Raw genomic sequence first — 22007 nt, 5'->3', positions numbered from 1 at the left:
CCTAGTCGGCACTGTTAATTTTACTATTGATGAATACCAGCAATATCCTCTGTTCCGAAATATTTGAAAGAATGGTTGCCAAAGACAGTATCAGGCTTCCAGAATCATCCTTCCATAATAGATGTGATGGTGCACTAACCATGCAATGCTAGCATGGTTGCAATGGCTCTGACTTTCTGTGGATTTGATGCAGTAATCAGGTCCAGTCCTGCAGCTTTGTAGGCTTAGAGAATCACTGACATTGTCAAAAGAAATGGTTGTTCAAGAAACTTCTGTAGAAGTGTTAGGCGATAAAGGTATGAATAAACACTTAAACTTCCTTCTTCCTAGAACCATTCTTTGCAGAAAAAAGTCTTCCATGTCCTCTCTTCCTAGAAAAGATGTAAATTGTCTATCTGGTTGTCCAGGTAGATCAATTCCAATGAAATCACATTTCAAACTCAAATCAGTCTAAGTAAACTTGGGATCAGTATTATTCGTTACACTGCTATACTGAGTCCAACAAAACCTTGTGGAAGGTCGTGTCAGGTAACGTTTTCAATTGACCAATCAGAACACAGCTTACCAAATCGCAAAGTTGAAATTCGCACACACCTTTTGAACTTTTACCTCGAAAAAGTTCTGTACCCAAACGATTCCGAATGCTATTTTCCGTACGATCGCTTCCGAGTGATGCACATGGAGCACCCCACAACAGTAAGTAAACAGTCGCTGAAAATAGCATTTTGTCAGTATTCAAGGATGTCAGCTTGCGGAAATATTAGCTAATGATAACCAAGTGAACAGAAACCCAAAAGCGTATATTCTGCAGGTCATATATCTGTGTTTTATGCAGGGTTTTATTTGTTGTGAGATCAGTGTTGGCTGACCGGGGAAGAGAAAATCCATTTTGTAAGTCCCGCCGAAACCTAAATATGTAATTTTCTGAATAAAATTGATATTTTATACTTATCCTGACTCATGCTTATTTGCTTGTCTCCTTCCTCTTGCGAACGTTAGTGGAACACTTGTTTCTCCTATTGAAGCTCCCTTCAATAAAAACAGACGTAAAATCACTACTCACCAAGAGTTATCCGTTAATCCGTTTTGGCGGGAAACTGTGACGCCACCGTGCCCACATGCTTCACTCTCTCCTGATTATGAGCCCGACACTTAAATTTGCAGGGAAATCCAAAGTGTCTAGTGGGGAGGTTGGGAGGATAAGTATAAAATATCAATTTTATTCAGAAAATTACATATTTTCCCTTATCCTGACTCATGCTTATTTGCTTGTAGAATCCGTCGGATTTGGTGGTGGGTCAAGCTACTTCTGGATTTCATTTAGTGATTTACGTCATATATACCCCCCTATGGGAACTTCTTATTGGCACTTGCTAGTCTCTGCTGTGCTGCGACCCTGTACTTCCAGCTGCCTTTTGACGGGGGGACCACAATAGTTAACGTTTGGTCCTTTCTTCTGTTAACATTTTATGTGGATTTTGCGACTCCATTTCTTGATGCAAGCACCAAGTCGGAGACCCTTTCCTTCCTGCACGAGTATCCTTACAAGTACTGGGTCCTATCACTTATGCTTGTCCTTAGATCGCATTTAGACTTTAAGCAGAACTCTCGGAGTGTAGGCTTTTTCAAGTCATGTGATAAAGGGCGAGACTTCGTCTCAACGCCTTTGAGGGACTGTCAACTGTTGTGCTACAACCAGCGGGCCGAAATGGTGAATGCCGGAGACGTCCTCGGTGGCGATGTCCCTCAGGAAGTGGTTTGCAAACACCATGTCCGATTTCCAAAAGCAGCCCTCCATTATCGTCGTGATCGAGCAATTCCCATGTAGAGCGAGTGTTGACACCAGAGCTCTAACTTCGTGTGGGTTGGAGGCTTTTGGAGGATCAAGTCCTGCTCCTTTGTAGGCCCGTAGTATGAGAGTTCTGATCCAGATTGATAAGGTAGTGCGGGAGACCTCTGTCTGTGTCGCTGTTGATATCGGGATGAAGAGACGCTTGAATTTCTGTCTCCTGATCCTGGATCTTTGTAGGTATACTTTAAATGCTCTTACCGGGCACAAGGATAGGTCCTGCGTATCTTGTGGTCCAAGGACGGATGATAATGCCGGGACGTGGAATTGTCTGTCTGGTTGACCTGGCAGTTGATTCTTTGTTATGAAGTCCCATCGCAGTCCCATATGCACAGTGTTTTGATTTTCATCAAATCGTGTTCTCTCAATCCAGAGCATGTATTTCCGACATCTTGGTTGCTGTTGCTAGGGCTAGCAGGAACAGTGTCTTATGTGTCAAGAATTCAAAGGATGTCCTCTCTAATGGTTCGTAGACGTCACTGGTGAGATGTCATAGAACAACGTTGAGGTCCCACGCCGGAGCTTTAAATCTCTGTTGTTTGTCCTCCAATCTATAAGAGCGTAGTAAGGCAAGTAACTCTGGTACTTTCGTCAGCTTGGCACCTGTCCTCATGGTGATGACTGAGCTCAATGCCGCTAGGTATGTTGAGAGTGTTGACCCTTTTAATCGCTTTGTTTGCCGTAGGTGACAAAGGTAGTCCGCCACTTGAGGGTGTGTCGCTTTTATGGCTGTAAAACCGTTCCTCACAGCGTATGTCTCGAAGCTTCGCCACTTGTCGTCGTACAAGTTTCGTGTAGACTTGCGTAGAGCTAGTGTTACTGCTTTCGCTGCCCTGGTGGAATATCCTCTCTTGTTCAAGCATGCCTTGATAGTCGGGTAGTCGGAACACCCCTGGGTTGCCGTGCACCTGCTTTGTGTGAGGATGTACTAGTAGATTCTTCCACTCTGGTAGTTGCAGTTGAGGTGGTCCTAGTTCTTGTATGAGAATGGGGAAACATATTGTCGCTGGCCAGTAGGGCGCGACCAAAATCCGTCGCAGATTTTCTGCAACACCCTCGGTATTAGCGCTGGCGGTGGAAACGCGTATGTGTTTAGTCCATGCTTGTGGATCTGGTACTGGTGAGACGAATGTTGTCAGTTGATTGTTGAATCTCGTGGCGAAGAGGTCTATCAGCGGTACTTCCATCTCTTGGATGATCTGCTTGAAGATCTCTGGATGTAGCATCCATTCTGTTAGATATGGCTGCGTTGGACAGAAGAGGGCGTCTGCTATCACATTCTTGGCTCCCGGAATGTGGCATGCTCTTATGTGGATGTTCAGATCGTCTGTTAGGTCGAACAGTTGAAAGCAGAGGTACAGGAGGTTCGATGACCGTGTTGATCCTTGCTTGTTTATGCAGAACGCCACTGTGGAGTTGTCCGTGTGCACCATCAGATGAGCATTCTGTAGAATGGTGGTCCATTGGAGTATGGCGTTTACGACTGCTTTCATTTCCAGCATGTTGATGTGCAGATCATTCTCCTCTTTGGTCCATGTCCCGGCCGACACGTCGTTGTCGAGGTGTGCTCCCCAACCTTGGAGTGATGCGTCCACGAAAAGATGTGTCTTGCACTCCGGCTCTGTTAAATAGGTGCCTTCGCAGACATTCAATCTCTGGGTCCACCATAGTAGATGTGGTCGTAGTGCGTCGGGGAGTCCGAAGGATTCCGGGTCGTCTAGATGAGCATTGACGAAGACCTGTAGTGGGCGTAGTTGTAACCTTCCTCTGGCTGTCATGTCTTGCGCTGACGTGAGGAGACCCAACAGACTCTGCCATTGTCGTAGAGAGTAGAGCTTGCGAGATTGTCTGTTGTATCTTGAGCCATCGGTCCTCTGGTACTACTATGCGGTTTGCGTCGTGAGGAACCGGATTCCTAGGAACTGCAGGTCCTGTGTAGGTTCTAGGTCCGACTTGAGGAGATTCACTAGCCACCCCAGTTGTGTAAGCAGTCTGGTGAAGTCCAGTTGTAGTCTGAGATGCTTGGGATCTTGATGGACTTGAATCCCGTCGTCTAGGTAGAATGCACTGCGTAGACCTTGATGATGTAGATATGTGACTATGGGCTTCGTCACCCTTGTAAACAACCAGGGGGATGATGATATTCCAAATGGCAGGACCTTCCATTGGTAGTGTTGTCCGTCCAGTGTAAACCTGAGGTACTTCCTCGAGTCCGGATGTACAGGAATATGCAGGTAGGCGTCCTGTAGATCTATGCTGGCCATGTAGTCCCTCGGACGGACGAGGTGGAGAAATTGAGGTAGATGTATCATGCTGAACTTGGGAGGCCTGCGTAGATAATCTCTGTTGAACGCCCTCATATTGTAGATGAGTCGGAACTTTTCTTTGAAGTTTTTCTTGGGTACTAGGAAAACTGGGGAGTAGAAACCTGGTGTGATGTGGTCTTGATCCACTACTTCTATGGCTTTCTTTACTAGTAGAGATGTAACCGCCTCTCGTAGCCTCTCTGTCCGATGGGTCTTGAAGTCGAACTTTTGAGGGTTGACTGTTAGCGGCGGAGCTGCTTATAGTTGTATGCGATATCCGTCTCTTAGGATGGTGGATACAAATGGATCTTGAAGTAGGCCCCAGTTCTCCCAGTATAGTTGAAGACGTCCACCCACTTGTGAAGGTTGTACGGGACGGCTGGGGGTGGAAGACTCCAGTCGTTCCGAACCCCTCTTTCATCGTCTATGATCCCTGGTGCCTCTGGGTGCCCTGCCTCGTCCAGGTCGTCCTCTATAGTTGCCGGCTGGGCGACAAAAAGAGTCCTTCCCGCCCCTGGAGGTGCTCATTTTCTTGTCTCTTGCCTTCTGAAGACCGGTGAACTTCGACTTGCCCGAGTAGCGCTGGGATGTCTGCCTGATGACACTGGCCAGTGTATCGATGGACTTTATCATGAGGACTTCTCTGGAGTCTTTGGTAACTTCTTTGGCGACTTCGTCAATCTCTCCAGCGAAGATGGATTGAGTCGACCATGGGGCTCTGTAGAGGGACTGAGTGAAGCGTTCACTCCAGTTGCAGGATGCGAGAAGACCTTGTCGTCTTGCCGAAGTCAAAGCTGCGGAGATGGATGATAGATGGTCCGTCATAAACTGCTGGTCCTTCTTCTGCATGAGTAACGCAGAGTAGATCATCCGGTCTTCTTCCGCAGTAGAGTCCCTGAACTTAGCGATGAGTGTCTCGTTTACTGTCCTGGATCTGTTGAGACTGAAGAACATCCGCCTGGTCATCGTCTCAATTTGCGCCAACTTCTTGTCGTCGATCTTATAAGACTTGGTCTTGGAGTCGTTGATGACTTTGTAGTTATCGTCGATCTCCTGCATTTTCAGGAATGGGTCCATGTTGTGGAGCGAGAACTTCTTGGCGTTGAACTCTGGAGGATGCGGCGCCTGAGATTTCGTGGCCTTCTTGAAGGCTGCGTCTAAGATCTCCGGAACCTCCGAGATGGGATCAATTGGTGGTAGAGTGATCGTGTCGACGTCATCGTCCTGCATCAGGTAAGTCTGGGCTGCATTCTCTTCCTTAGAGGGTGACGCTAAGTCCAGACCGTTGGCCATCCAGTATCTGATCTCCGAGTCTGAGAAGATGATCCCGCCGTCGTCCTCTGTGACAGGTGCGCTGATCTGGGAATGTTGATCCTCCTCCGATGGTGATCTGCGTGGTAACCTTCGCTGCCGCGAGACTCCGCGGAGACCTTGCGTGGAGACCTCCGCGCGGAGACCCGCGTGGAGATCGGGCGGAGAGGAGCCCGCGAACCGCGCCTGTAAGGCGACCTGCGCGGAGAGACCGCGCTGGAGGTGAGCGTCTCTTGGTTCGCGAATGCCTCGGTGAATCCCTCGACGATCTATGCGATGTTGAAGATGTCCTTGAGGCTGTGTCGAAACCTTTCGCGAGTGCCTTCGCGAATGCTGATCATCTGATTCGGCATCTGGGGATAGGCGTGTCACCCTTCAGCGCAGGCTGGTTGACGCCCTGAAGCGTAGATCTGTTCCCAGTCGCCACGTTGCTGGAGGGCCCTCCGTCTCGCGTCTGCGTTGGAACCTTCGCTGGAAGGTCCTGGCCCGCTCTGGCGGTCTGGTTGTTGATCATGCGATGCCCTTTCCAGTGCGCGGCGCCTGTCCATCATCTCCATGATCTGCTGTGAGAACTGCTGCATGAATTCCCCCGGGTTGAATGTCTGCGGTGAGAGATGAGCTGCCCTCTCTGCGTTGGTAGCAATATGGCCCAGGGATCGCTCATCTGCCGTCAGTGTAGATACCTCGGACTGCGTAGACAACTGCGCTGATGTTACCGTTGCTGAGGCCCGCTTCTTGCGGTGATGTATCTCGGGGATGATGAGCGGCGGCTCATCATAGAGTCCTCTTTCCGTCATCGGAACAATCTCGGCCGAGAAAGTTCTTGTAGTCTGCGCAGACGTCCCCGTAGAGTCGGTCGTCGTCTTAGGGGGGTGTAGCCTTCTCTGCGTAGAGGATGGCTTCTTTTTCTTAGTCTGCGATGATGGGATGTCCGGAGCGGCAGCCCTCTTCTTGGAGGTGGCGGACAACGTCCCAAGCCCGTCCCCCGAGGAAATCCCTGGCGCATCACTTGAAGGAAGAGGGTCGTTTGACATTAGTTGACCCGTGAGGGACTCAGCCGGCTTATCCATGACTTGACAAAGCCGTCTTGACCTGTCTGCAGCACGTCTAAGTACACAAAGAATGTATTTATTAAATGCAAAATTGGTTAAATGCTGACAATAAATGCAGCGCGAGCTGGAAGTACATGGCATAGTGCAGCTAGGGCACAGTTGATGCGGGTCTGCAGCAGAGAATCTGAATCTACAACGAAAACAGCATTTCATGAAATGTAAACAACTGAACAAACACGGACAAACCGTGAATAAACAGTGCAAAATACGAATAATATTAACCCATATTGTTGTAAGATACTTCCTAAACCTCTATAAAAGTAAAATTGAGGGTAATAACTAATTAATGAAAGGATATAGTGCCGTATAGGAGACCAAGGCCCTCTCCCAACCGCTCACTAGGGCAAAGAAGGAGAGAGTGAAGCATGTGGGAACTTTGGCGCCACAGTTTCCCGCCAAAACGGATCAACGGATAACTCTTGGTGAGTCGTGATTTTATGTCTGTTTTTATTGAAGGGAGCTTCAATAGGAGGAACAAGTGTTCCACTAACGTTCGCAAGAGGAAGGAGACAAGCAAATAAGCATGAGTCTGGATAAGGGAAAATAATAGCTATTGTCTGATTGGTTAAATCCATTCAGTTGTCTCGCATTTTATTGGTCGGTCATAGGTCGCTCAAAGGTTACCTGAAGCGACCTTCCACAAGGGTTTTGTTAGACTCAGTATAGCAGTGTAACGAATAATACTGAGCCTAAGTTTACTTAGACTGAAACTCAAATGAGCCAGTGCATGTTTATCGCTGCTGAATCTGTTAGATTAGACTTGTTCTAATGCTGGTAAATGTTTCAGAATTATGCTCAAGTCATGAGTAGAAACTCTAAAGTTCTTCTGTTTATCTTCAATTCCGTTGATGGGGTGAAGGATTCCATGCTCTGGGTGTCACCATTTCTAGTTGTTGATGTGTCATTTCTTTCATCTGCACACAATCTTTGGCCATTCAGAGACGGCCACGTTTCTATTCTAATATCATCATGATGATTATTTTTTCTGTGGTGAAATGATCTAAACAGTGATATGTACGGTCATCTAAAAGCGACAATGAAGTCTCTTTTATGATCACTGGGCATCTCACTTTCATGGCTATGGCGGTAGGTGCAAATACTGGTGCATCAATCAACTCAGGTAAGCTGAGGTTGTACTGATTCCAGCACATACTGGTTAGTAATGTTGACACACGATTTGCAAATCAGATCTACACATGGAAACTGCTGAATACGTAGTTAAAACTCCACACACACAATGTGATAATACAGAGAAAATTGCATAGTAGACTAAGTGGTGTGCCAAGTTCAGAGGAACTGTGTTCCCCAGCAAACTCCCTGTAGAATGTATGGTGCCATCAGAGTGTTGCCTCAGAGCAAGTTGGTCTCCGTGATATCTGATGTATATAATTAAGTCCTGACATAATGAACACTGCCGATTCTGTGTGAAAACATTGTACTTCTGAAAAGTCAACAAATGATCTTTCAAGTCTTCATTCTCCCTATCATGTTTATTACTGAGCAGGGTATGATGTAACAATCTTCTATCTTTTGATGAGATTATCAAGTCGGTGATTAACAACAATTATCCTTTATAGAACAAACTTTATGGATAACAACTTCTTTTTATTCGTGAGTGCGACGTTTTGATACAGATTCTTGTACCGTTGTCAAGCATAATGGAACTCAGCTTCTGACCCATCTCAACAACCAACATCCCCGCATCAAGTTTACCATGGAAACCGAGCAGAACCAACAGCTACCTTTCCTTGACGTCCTTGTGTCCCGCACCTCCTGCAACCAACTCCAGACCACTGTATATAGAAAACCTACCCATACGGATCAGTACATCCACTACAACTCCAATCATCCACCTAAAGTTAAGACCGCCATCATCTCCACATTAACCAGAAGGTCCAAGAACATCTGTTCAACTAAACTACAAGATGAAATCGAACACCTCAAGAAAGTCTTCGTAGAACGTAACCACTTTCCATCCCAAATAGTCAACAGAACCATTGCTGCAACCCTGTCACCTCCTACCAAAAGACCCAAACCAGATTCAGCCCCCATCAAGATATCCATCCCCTACATTGGCACACCGTCACATCAAATCAGCCGTCTCCTAAAATAACAAGCTGGCATAGATACCATCTTCTCCGCGTCCTCCAGCCTTAACAACATTCTCCATGCCAATGGAAGAAAACCCGCCACCGTAAAGAACAACAACCCAAAATGTGTCATCTACAAAATAAACTGTGATTGTGGGCAGAGCTACATAGGCGAAACGTCCCGACCCATCAACACCCGAGTGAAAGAACACCAGACCTCTGTTACCAGTTCCGACAGCAAGTCAGCCATTTCCGACCACATCGAAGCAAGCCCCAATCATCAAATAGAGTGGTCTGACATCAGCATTCTCTCTAACAAACAAACGGACTGCACTAAACGCAAGCTCACCAAGCCATCCACATCAAACGCCAATAGCCCACCATCAACCGAGACCAAGGATACTTCATTCCATCCGCTTATGCTGCACTCATCCACCAAGCCCAATCTACTGTATAAACTCTGCTGTATAAACATCTCATTATTATTTGTACATCATTGGCTTCCACGCCTGTCCTTTGTCTACTCTCTGGCTTCATCAGCTTTCTGCCTAGCCTATTATGTTAATTATGTTGTTTTCTTTGTTATGTTGTTACAACCAGTATATATATACTTCCCCCTTCTTCATGTTCCATTATGCTTGACAACGGTACAAGAATCTGTATCGAAACGTCGCACTCACGAATAAAAAGAAGTTGTTATCCATAAAGTTTGTTCTATATTGTACTTCCCAACTTCTAAAATGCCACTCAAAGAAACAATTATCCTCATAAGGTTCCATCTGTCCGACACTCATATTGGGGGATCGGAAAACCAATCTTTCCTGTTTGCTCGGTGAGGGCGTGAGTATTTTCATAGCATTCTATGGAGTAAGTACCATGCACTAATGAAAGCTACATTTACTGAAAGCTTGAATCCATCCGAGAGGACAAATGAGGACACATCCCTGACATGCTTGTCATCCTGGAACTAACTCTGCAAGGAGTATCTCAGTCTCAGTCTGGTCTGTCAGGATCTTGGCGTTGGTTTAGATGATTTAGTGATTGCATGCATGCGATTTTACGCAGGTTCCACAACAGTCCATTTTCAGATGAAGTCAAAAAAGGAATTTTATGTGCTGTCGCCATGACAGCAATTGAATGCGGCCATCTGCCTTGAACTGACAGCACTTATGATGATGTGGGGAGTCTTATATGACTTGACATAAGTTGACTGATATCTGTCCTAAGGAAGACCCTCCGTCCAACCTTCCTGGATGCTTGATGAATGGCAATGTGTAAGTGCATATCCCCAATAATCAAAGCTTGCTAGATGATTTTATCAGCTGTTTCAACTCTGGAACAAGGTGAAGCATCTTGAACATCTGATTATTGAATGTCTTTCTTTTTGAATTCCTTCATGTTGTAAATGTAATGAAACTTTTCTTCTTGGGTACCAGGAAGATCGCAGAATAAATGTCTGGAATTAAGTCTTGTGGTTAAATGATTTCTCTTGTTTGAGTAGAAGTGAGTTAAGGCTTATGACAACTTTGGTTGTAGTATTTCTGAGTAAGATAAAGCAAAACAAATTCACTAACTAACCACCACTAAATCCAGCCGAAATATTTTTTAAAGTTATTAATTTTGATAGGATGGCTTGGATTAAAACAAACATTTTCCCCCAACCATCCTGTAGGGTGAAAATGGAGAGAGTGACTTGTCACCAGCTGGTCACATGGAGGGCATTTGGGTGAGAAGGGAACGTAACACAGAATGTTTCCACCATATCTTAAGTTCAGGGTTAAGCAAATGATAAGTGCAGAAAAGGAAAACTTGCATACCTACAAAGGAAACACCAGATATGTAGTATATCTTTTCATAATTTTCACATGGATTTGTTGATTTGATTAGATTTTGAATAAACATCTGACCTACACAGATACCCTCCCGTTATCATTTACATGTGAGATAACAAAGATATCAATAAAAACAGTTTCAAAGTAAGACAACAATACTGATTCACTGCATAGATTGCAAGTATCAAATTCCTACCTTGTTCCTGCAGGGACGTTGAGATGCGTGTGTGTGTCTGTTGTAAGCGGGCTGACTGTAGGCGCATGGTAAGTTGAAGGCATGAACTGGTAGATGAAGCCATAGCTTCTCCTCTCTGTTCCACAAGATGCACCAACTGAGACAGTGTCAGCTCTGATGGCAGAGCCTTATCTGAAAAAAAAAAGCATAACAAAGTAAGATAAATGATTTTTTTGTTTCTTATACATGTGCTACATAAAACATTCAGCAATTAAATCTTACACGTTAGAAAATTTGGAACATTATCAACAATGAGAGTGTGCTGAAATTGATCCACCAGGCCTTTTATCATATCTCTAAAAGGCTGTTGATAAGGCTTCCTCAGTAACAAACTTGGATTTAACAACACGTTGGGTCGACAGATGGGGCATGCCTGGTGTCTTTATAAGCAGTTTCTTCGTCATGTTTTTTCTTGACCTTTTCTAACAACCAAAGCATACTTATTGGAATCTGATGGAGATAAAAGCTGACAAGAATCACAATAGGAGACGAAGGAGCAAGAGGAATGTCAACACAATCACCAGGGGCGTAGCTACCATCATAAAAAAAGGCCCGGCTTACACATGATTGAAAAAATGAAAGTTGGTCAAGCCCTCAATACTATCTAAATATAAAGCTTTGCAACCAATCGGGCTTACACGAAGAAATTGGCTTGCTACGTGCCTAATCTCCATGCAGATCCTAAAGAGACATTAATTTCCCTAAAGGCTGAGCAAGAGCCATTTTTTACAAAATCTATTCAAAGCCCTTAGAAATACCCATTATAACCAGATAAGAAGTCAAACAAAACTATAAAAAAAAGATTAATAAAATATTTTCCGAAAACAAGTAAACATAAAAATTATTATGATGCTCCCACTTCCGTCAGGGCAGATAACCCCTGCAGATAGCACTTGGCAGACCACTAGTAAGAAAGACAATAGAAAACTATAGATATTTTTATTCAAGATAAATCTGTGGATTCCGAAACAAGTTTTAAGAAGCAAAGAATTTAAGTGGTAGTGGGACAAATTTGTAAGAATTTTTATTTTTATCGGAAATGGGAAGGAAATTTATAAAAAAGACTTTAAATAAAACGTTTAAGGAGTCATAAAACTAAGAAAGTGGTTACTCGGGAGAATCTTGTGATGTAACTGGAGTGAAGACATGGAAAACTTGAGCTGAGATGACACATCCTCCAGTGTATGTCGTCCTCTTCTTGTAGGAGGCCGAGGAGGAAGTGCGCTCTTTGTAGGAGATGGACTTTTCTCTCGACGCTCTTTAGCTGAAATACCTGTTGTGGAAACAAAGAATGCTTTCAAAAAGAATGGACATTAATTATTATGTTTTAAAAAGGAACACACTCAGCAGAAGAATTGTTGTTTGTTTGTGTTTGACTAAAGTAATGCCGGTGTAGCAGTCCAGAATAACCCCCCACCAGATTATACCCCAGGCTAAACTATATACCCCCAAGGGGTATATTCTGGACCAGTCCAAAGTATACCCCTCCAGCCCAGACTATAAAAATTATGTTGACAATTTTTCACTCAATATGAGTGCGTGACTCCGGGCAATGGTCTTGGTGTCATTTAAAGAAATTTGTAGGTGCATTTCATTTACATTACTGCATAATACAAAATTTATGAAGTATTTGTTGAGTGCCTCTCTGCGATGTGATATTTTCGACTTTAGAGTAACCCAGCCATGCTGATATATCATCAAGGTTAGTAGTTAGCTATTTGCTTTATATAGAGTCACACTCACAACTAAGGTATTTCAGCGACGGGGTAGTACATTTATTAAGAAATGAGGGGGAACCCAAAATAGAAATTATGAAAGAGTGGAGTTACTACCCCAAAAAAATTAAAAACTGAGTATTAAGGGAAACTTAAATGGGAGGGCGAATTAAAACAGTAAAAAATAGGAAATAAGTAAAGAGTAAAAGAGATTTGGAATGTAATATAGATGTAGTATAATATATGGTTATTGCTATTGTTTGAGGACAGGAACCTGTTTAATTTGATTGTATTTTGTTAGTTTGTTTAAAAACATATTTATTAAGTGAATTATAGTAGTATCCTTAATCACTTGATTTCTGTAGGGGTATAATCAGGGCTGGGGATGTGGGGATGTGGGGTGTTATACTATGGCCTAGTCCAGAATATACCCCACGGCATAAACTAGGCTAGCCCAGATTATAACTGGGGTATAGTCTGGGACAGGGGTATACTCTGGCCTGTTACACCAGAAATGCTTGGAAAATGCTTTTTGGCTTCAATATCAATATGATGAATTTGACACAAGATAAAAGCACAGATATGATACATGTATGACTCTACCTAGTTGGATATTAAAGCTCAGATGAAGAAATGCACTTGAGGGGTGACTTCAAAGGAGGATATTTGGACGTTTTAACAACATTCGTAAATATTCAAGTACAAACTGTAGTTTTGAAATACAGACTATAATTATTCATATAGCCTCAACTAATTAAATTACATAAATGATTGTAAAAAGTTTTGGGCTTTTTAAACATCTATATGTGAAAAAGATGGAACTCTTGTAGTAGGTATATTAAAAATAATTACACAAAAAGTCTTAATTCAAATCGCATAGATAATCTTGTTCACCCATAGAAGTTTCACTTAGTGTATGAGCACTGAACTTGCAACATGCGACTTGATATCTCTGCAGAACAATTAATTTCAAATTTATACCGGTATTTAATACTGGAGAAACAAAGTGTGAAACCTCTCATCAGCTATGACAGGGTTTACTATAGAATGTGTAAAGCCCTTAGTTTGACATATACATGTAGTCAGGTTTACAAAGTTGTAAACAAATCAGTTACCTCAGGGGTCATGTCAAAATCAAAGCCAAACAGGAAACAAACTGGATAGCTTTGATAAGGGTGTCATACGCCGTGCAGTTTATAAACTGTATGAACACAAAATCCCACCGACGTGCGTTAAAATACAAGATGAGATCAAAGATACAATAAATGTCTCAAAAACAACACTTGTTGTAGCTCTGGTAGAAATGGGGTTCAGGTACACCAAAAGGGGAGATGACAGAGCTGTGTTTAGAGAAAAGTACTCAATCCTGTCCACGTGATCAGCTTATCTTAGAACAGTTAAAGAATACCGCAATTTGGGGTTTCAAATTATATACCTTGATGAAACCTGGTGTAATAAAAATCACTCAAACGATCGGTTGTGGCTTCCTTCAGATTGTTCTAAGGCACCAGTGTTACCATCAGGCAAAGGTAGACGCCTGATCATCTTGCATGCTGGTACCCATAGCAAGGGACTGATTGGCGGTTGTGACTTTGTTTTTGAGGCCATGAAATCTGATGGTGATTACCATAGCAAAATGAATGAGCAGGTATTTTTGGATTGGTTTGAACATCAGCTTTTACCGCAGCTGTACGAACCAGCGTTATCATTTTGGATAAAACCAGTTACCATAACCTGCGTGTCCCTGGTACCATCACACCCACCACGAGCAATCTCGAGGCTCAGTTGCAGGATTTTCTCACTTCTTGTAACGTGCCTTACAGGCAGTCAGAAACAAAGCCCCATCTCATGGAAAAAATCTGGCAGCACAAAAAGCCAATCCAGTACATCATTGACGAACTAGCTGCAAAACAAGGTCACATATTTCTGCATACACCAGTACGGCACTGCGAGCTCAATCCCATCGAGCTGATCTAGGGTAACTGTACGAAGTTTATTGCTCGCAATAATACCACATTCAAGCTTTCAGATGTTAAAGAGCTTGTGTATGCTTCTTTTCGGAGAATTACCCCAAAAATATGGCAAAAAAGTCTGAAGACCGTTTTCTCAAAATCGAGGATGAATACCATCTGCAGGACGGCCTTAACGTCAGCCGAGTTGTCCTCGACCAGCAGTGATACTGACACTTGATATTTTGAGACGGTCCCTGACATGCACTGCCCGTGCGTTACATGAACACTGTCACCCTGTCTGCCTGCCAGGTGGGTCACAGTATAGTTTGTTTCTTAGAAGTGTTTCTACCATGGATTTTTTTCTAAGTTTATCGATATTTTACGAGTAATCATTATGATTAGAGAATGGTACATGGTGATTACTCATATGCCATATTTAGGTTGAGGTGGTATGAATGATTATATATGAGTTTTGTATCTGAAATATCAACCATTATCAATTAATTGCCAAAGAGCATTTTCCAAGCATTTCTGGCATTACTTTACATTATCACATGATAACCAATCAAAATAATGCATAACAGCTGATCTATAATAAATGATCACAAAGCAAACAAAAGTTGCAAGCAAACAGTTCACGAAGAACTCTATGTGTTGATCAGCCAGGTACCTGCAGCATTAGACAGGTATTCCAGCATCTCAAGCCCTAACTCACTGGGGTCTATCTTTTCGTCACTATTGTTATTCTTTGTCTTCTCATCCTTTATATCAAGGAAGGGAGTTGTCAGCACAGGAGCATCTGAAATGCAGCGATACATTAGTCGACATAGTTCATATAAACGCTCATGGAATATAGTACCAAACGTGTCAGCATACAAAACCAATTTAATATTGTTAAATATCGTTAACAACACATGCTTTTCTACCATGAGTAAAATATAATCACAAAGAAATGTGCATTCAATAATTTAAACCTACTTGACAACAGTTGTACAAGAATCTGTATCAAAACATTGCACTCACAAAGTTATTATCCATAAACTTTGTCATTATTGCACTTCCCAACTTCTTTCCCAATCTCATAGGTTTCCAATTAGTCTCCCACTGGCTACTCCTCAGCAGTGTAGATGTCTGCCCATGAGTGACAGGACTGTAAAGGCTATGGGTGCCTGACAAGAGCCTGGCAATGTCAAAGGTTAACCTTGGACTTTACTACTAGAATAGACATGTGCCTTATAGTAAAGTGTCCAACAATCCTTTCACTACATATTTGGATGACTAAAGAGATTCATTTGATTTAGCATATAAGAAATGTCAAAGTTTAGTTATTTTCTGAAAATATAATCTACAGCATGGTGATGTCAGCATCAAATAAGTGCACAGCATGGGGTCAGGGGAGTGGGGAGGGGGTCATTTTCACAGTGATATTTGCCGTGAGTCTTCATATCATACTACTTTATAATGTGGCTTAAAATCATGATGAACCGTTAAGTCAATTTTGTGATATTTCTTGGAATGTACTTGAATATTGCTTTGCTTTGCATCAAAAGAACAGCTTTGAGAACATTGCCACACCCCATGTGTGTATAGGTTTGAACCAGCAGCCTTTAAAATAACTTTATGCAAGAAAACAGCTTTATCACCTTATGAACAATATGGAAGTAAATGTTGACCATTAAAGCAAGAGTCACATGAGACAAAAGAAGAGATTGGCACAAGGGTCTGCAGGGAAAGGTATTTTAGTGAAAATACACATGCCTTCACTGTGACCTTAACCTTGTATGAAGGACAGTCACAAACTTATCACTTTGTGGCTGCATGCCAAGGATGACATGTACCAAGTGTCACTGGTATACAGAAAATGCTTCTTGGGTTATGGGTTAAAGAAACCTATTTTCAGGCATCTCTGAGGAAATCCATGACTATTGACATGACTCGTCAAAATGTTTAGAAATGTTCCCAGGCTTATATAGGAGATACACATCAGCTCTAAAATGTCCAAGTTTTGCAAGTTTCAAACAAAGTAACGAGGTGTACTTTAGATGTAACCATAAAATCATTACTGTTTACATTGAGCTTTTTAAAGAGCACCAAAGCACTATAGATAACCTGGATATAAAGCTAACAGTCAAAATTGTAAATAAAGTCACCAAAGAAAAAATTCTATTCATGTATTCTCAGTGTTGAGAATCAAACATTTTCAGCAGAAAAACTAACACTGTACTCTAATGATTTGAACAACATATGAGTGAGTGAGTGAGTTTAGTTTTACGCCACACTCAGCAATATTCCAGCTATATGGCAGCTGAACAACATATGATGTAACCACAATCAGAAACATTCCAAACTTTTGCTTCCATTACATTTTTAACATAAAAGGCTGAGTTATGGCCATAAATAGTTATTTTTCTACACAGCTTTTCAGAGGCTTTACACTGCTATTGTTATTCTCATGATCCATCAGCAGGCACATGGAATTTAATATGTAAACAGTAAAGAGAAAATTGAGGCCTTGATGAGATGAAGAATCTGTAACACAGGTATGAAATGCATTGCACTAACCCATTGAATACGTTTGATAACTTGTACAGTAATCAGGATGTTGTTATGAATACCTGCAACTTTGTTGAGCGCGCGTCTCCACTTGAAGTGTTTATGTTGAGCATGACTGTTCTGTAGCTCCGACCTGCACCGTAGTGAGGATGATGAATCTGGTTGCCTGAAGTGAGAGTCTGCAGTCGGCACTGAACACTGGTACAGTGAAATGCCACTAAGATTCGCTCATCTTCCAGTAACACTTGCAGTAAGATGCGTCGTGTGAAGCCAGAAAGTGGTACAGCACTTACTATTGCCCCTGGAAGAAGTCAAAACTTTACTTCAACAAGACCATAAACAAAACAATTTCAAACATGACACACAAGCTGAGAGAGTTTACAAATCCAATACAGGATACTAGAAAGTTTTTCTGAAATACAACATGAGAAGTGTAAGTTACCTGTTCTTGCATGACCCTGTTCTCGGATGACATCACACAATACTTTGGCAAAAAAAAGAGCTGGTTGATGGAGTGACAAGATATCACTCTTGTGAAGAAATGGACCGCTGATGACTCTAGAACTGACCGTTCTTCTGCAGTCATTACCTGCAAATATCATGACACATATTCATCACTTAAACCCCCTAGATGTCAGATAGACATATATGTACCTCCTCTTCAGCATTTACTTTGAGTCTATTGAAATGTAAAAATCGGATAATAATTTGGAGGATTTAATTACTGACTAGTTTTTCATCAAATCACCAACAGTAGTTCTGAAATGTCGCCTATAAACCTAGAATAGGTTGGGATGTTTTGGAAAATGCACAAACACTGATATGAGCTTTTCTCTATATTGGACACAAAATAATTTTTCACAAAAGCCAGTCATGAGTAAGTGAGTGAGTGTGGTTTTATGCCGCTTTTAGCAATATTCCAGCAATATCACCAGAAATGGGCTTCACACACTGTACCCATGTGGGGAATCGAACCCGGGTCTTCAGCATGATGAGCGAACGCTTTAACCACAAGGCTACTCTACCTACCCCCAAAGCCAGTCATGAGACGCTGATTACATCCCATATATTATATCATGTCTGCTCATCGGTAGTGATGTCAAGCGTCAACATTATAGTACATATATGGCAATTTCTTTGAGGAGAACGTTGCTTAAAAAAGAGTACCGGTAAACTGAATACAAACAAGCATTGTCACTAAGGTGACATAATCCCCCGCCGCAAATTATCAAATCAAACTTACAAAGTAATAAAAGTTTAAGATGAAGGTAAATGTCAACAAAAACATGACCAGTCAGTCTTGATATCTTGCTCTTTAGTTGTTCAAACACACACATATTTTCAAGACTGACTTTGACCTTGACATGAATGTCATAGTGTATGAATTATGCAAAAATAGTACTAAAGAAATTGCTTATTGAATAACATTTAAGGGAAGTCTTGAAAGTCTATGAAGAAAATCCAGTGAACCGTTCTTGAAATATCTTGCTGACAATTGAGGTTAACATGCTGCAATCTTCAAAGTGTCTCTGTGACCTTGATAATAAAGTGAAGGTCACCAAAATCAACTGGGCCCTGCACCTTCCCTAGATGAAGCTTGGAGTCAAATATGAAGAAACTCCAGTGAATGGTTCTTGAGGTATATCGCCGACAAGCATAACATGCAGGTTAATATGCTGAAATCTTCAAAGTGTCTCTGTGACCTTGAAAATTAAGTAAAGGTCACCAAAATTGACTGGGTCCTGTGCCTTCTCAAGATAAAGCTTGGAGTTGAATATGAAGAAAATCCAGGGAACGGTTCTTGAGATAGCTTAACATGCAGGATAACATGCTGAAATCTTCAAAGTTTTGCCATGACCTTGAAAATTATATGAAGGTCACCAAAATCCACTGGGCCCTGTGCCTTCCCTTGATAAAGCTTCATATTGAATATGAAGAAAATCCAGTGAACGGTACTTGAGATAGCTTAACATGCAGGTAAAACGTTAAAGTCCCCTTGTGACCTTGAAATGAAGGTCAAGTTCACCTTTCTTATACTGTGATGAACCTAGGTACCAAATATGAAAAGAATCTAGACAACGGTTCTTAATGTATTCCAATTCGTATGTACGGACGGAGCCTAATACTATATCCCCCGCTTCGAGCTAAACACGCTGTGGGGAATAAAAATTCAGTATTTTAAGGTATATTTGTATTCTTTGATATGTTTTTGCATTACTTATTTAATTATCAACAATATCATATCATCCTTGGAACTTAGCTTTTTTTATCCTTTGAAAGTTTTTATATTTAAAAGCAATAAATTCAACCTTGTAAAACTGGAAATATTCATCTTAGAAAATGGTATACCATATATACTAGGAATCATTAATAAAGGGTCAAATGATATATAGCACATGTAAAGAACAGTTTCTGAGAAGTAATAGAACTAAGAGTGTCATTATAATGTTTAATGTGTTGACAAAAGTGACACATCATGACATAGTCTAACATGCAAAGTTCAAACAGCACTAGCAAACATCAGTTGTATAGACCAACCCCCCTAAATGAAAATGACAAACATGAAGCACTCGGTCATTCAATATCTTGTGTACCCTCCTCTCATGCTCCTTGTCAAGTTCATAAAGAAAGCTTGCAGAATCACATTCCATTCCTCTACTAGAGCTCTGCGGCGTCCTGGGAGATCCACTGGTGCTGGGTGACGTGTGTACACACGTGGACCAAGTTCATCCCAGGTATACTCCATTGGGTTGAGGTCTGGCGAGCAAGCTGGCCACTTCACTCGCCCTACACCCTGCTGCCTAAGGCCTATGAGGTCTAGGTCTTGCAGTAAAGAGGGTCGACCATAAAAGCCATGCATAGCTTGCAGGAATGGTACTCCTATAGGAGCCAGAATCTCGTCCCAATAACACTGTCCGGTAAGATTAGCGAGTTATCTCTGCCCAAACTATCAGACGGACAGACAGAAAGACAGACAGACAGACAGACACACACACACACACCACCAAATTGGTTATGTGTGGCCACAGTTGCATCTGTGATTCGCTCTCCATTGCGATGATAAATCCTCTGCCGACCATGATGGCAGGATGATTCTGCTTTCATCTGTGAAGAGTACATGAGACCATTGACGTTGATTCCAGCGATCGTGATATCTACTCCATCTCAAACGCACCTGCCTGTGACGTGGTGTTAGAACTGGACTAACTGCAGGTCAGCCTACAGCGGAGTTCGGCTACCCTTAAACGTGGCAGGTGGATTTCCATATTGACAATTAGAATAAAAAATGTGCCATTTGAGACAGAATGTATCAGATATTAAAGAACATAATAATGACATTTCAACAGTATGTGTTTTTCCATACAGTTAAGAACGTTTGTAAAACATTCAGTTGTATATATTTCAAACAAAAACGAAGAACTTTTAAGAAATAGTGTTACCAATACCTTGACCCCTCATTAATGACGCTGAGTACATGCATATAGTACACATTTTTTAAAGGAATAATCTTGGTCATTGCATTTGTTTGTGTCATTTTATGAATAGAACAGTGATGTATAATGATTGGCCAGGGGCGTGTTTGTCACAAACGTCCACAAGATTCTCTCGCATTGTTTTTGATAATATATTTAATCAATTTATGTCTGAAAAAAAATATAACATTGTGATGACAGGATATCAAACTATACCTATATTTGTACATGAATTGTAAAAACAAAAAACACCATACCATTCTTCCTTTGGCCAAATCTTAGAGCATTATTCTGATGGTTCCACACAAAAGGTCCTATTTTATATATCTTTCATTGTATACTTAAGAAGTGAAGTAGCCACATCATCATGAACAAAAAAAGAAGTCCTCTCCTAAAAATATATATTCGTCTGTTTTGAAACATTCTTTTTCATTTACGTCAAATTGATGCCAAACAGGTGCATGGGTTGTCCACATTAAGATACACAGTCTAACTGTTTATCTGTACAAGACATTGTCTAAATTGTAAAATCAACAGTCATTTCACGTTTTGTTGAAAGAGTGTCAAATTCTGACAGAGAAATAGAGACTTTTTACTTTTTATATAATTAACAGGAATTAGTGAGATATATCCTAATCAAAATACCAATGTCATCTTTCACTGACATTGCAAAACAAATAAAACAAGCAATGACATCAACTAAAATTGTGTCATTTTGTCAGTAAGCAAACAATCTATCTGATATATTTCTCTGTCATTCAGATGTTTTTTCGCTCACACTTTCCGTAGATGCCAAATAGTGCTTTTTTTCAGTGTATGATAAAAAGCAGAGGAATTGACTGTTTATTAAAGAATGCAAAACGTTCAAACCACTCAAGTATTTGCACTTGAATTTACACCATAAGGATAGGAAATTTGATATTCTACATTTTATTGTAATTTTACAGCCGTGGATAGTTTAAGTGCTGCGCAAGCACAATTCTTGCACAACAGTTCAGGTCTTAGAAAAACATGCATCAGAAAAAATAACTCAGCATTATGGGGATATTGCACTAAAGCAGACAATATTTTACATTTTCATACTTCATAGTTAAAATTGTTTCCAGTTTCGTTGGTGTAACAGGTTCAAAGTCAAAAATGAAGATTTTATGTTTTTACAAACTACAATCCTTGATATCTATGAAGACAATTTCAAGTATGTATTGTAATACTAATGAGAGAATGGACTTCATCATACCTTCAGTTGTATTTGTGGAGGATGCGCCCCAGGATGAGCTGTTTGTGAGTATGTAGTGCACAGCATGGTGAGTAGCATCGTCCAAAACACACTGCCCTCTTGGCTCCCAACCCAGTCCTTCATCAATGTTTCTGAGCTCACTTCAGCAAAGAATTCCAATATCGCAGCAACCAGTTGCCCATTCAGTGACCATGATTTGTCTGAAATATAAACAAAACTTAATGCTTTATTGAAGAAGCATTTGTTTCATTCATTGAAAACTGGTCTGATGCATATTTGTTCCCAGCAGACAAGTACATCAATTGATGAATTTGGATATAGTGCAAAAAGACTAAAGCTGAT

At 41.5% G+C, this 22007-nt stretch overlaps 1 protein-coding gene across 1 annotated transcript in view; it reads right to left on the bottom strand.

Moving 5' to 3' along the window:
- LOC124286617 (baculoviral IAP repeat-containing protein 6-like) overlaps positions 1-22007 on the bottom strand; it is a 242018-nt gene that overhangs the window by 36884 nt on the left and 183127 nt on the right. Inside the window, 7 exon segments of the mRNA XM_046722998.1 lie at positions 10697-10867; positions 11847-12008; positions 15073-15201; positions 17018-17182; positions 17349-17367; positions 17398-17544; positions 21666-21865. Coding sequence (XP_046578954.1) covers positions 10697-10867; positions 11847-12008; positions 15073-15201; positions 17018-17182; positions 17349-17367; positions 17398-17544; positions 21666-21865 — 993 coding nt within the window.

Source organism: Haliotis rubra, unplaced genomic scaffold (assembly GCF_003918875.1).
Source record: "Haliotis rubra isolate DU_JTF1 unplaced genomic scaffold, ASM391887v1 Scf388, whole genome shotgun sequence".
Classification (NCBI taxonomy): Eukaryota; Metazoa; Mollusca; class Gastropoda; order Lepetellida; family Haliotidae; genus Haliotis; species Haliotis rubra.
Note: the sequence above shows the minus strand (reverse complement) of the source record. Positions and strands in the feature narration are given on the sequence as shown.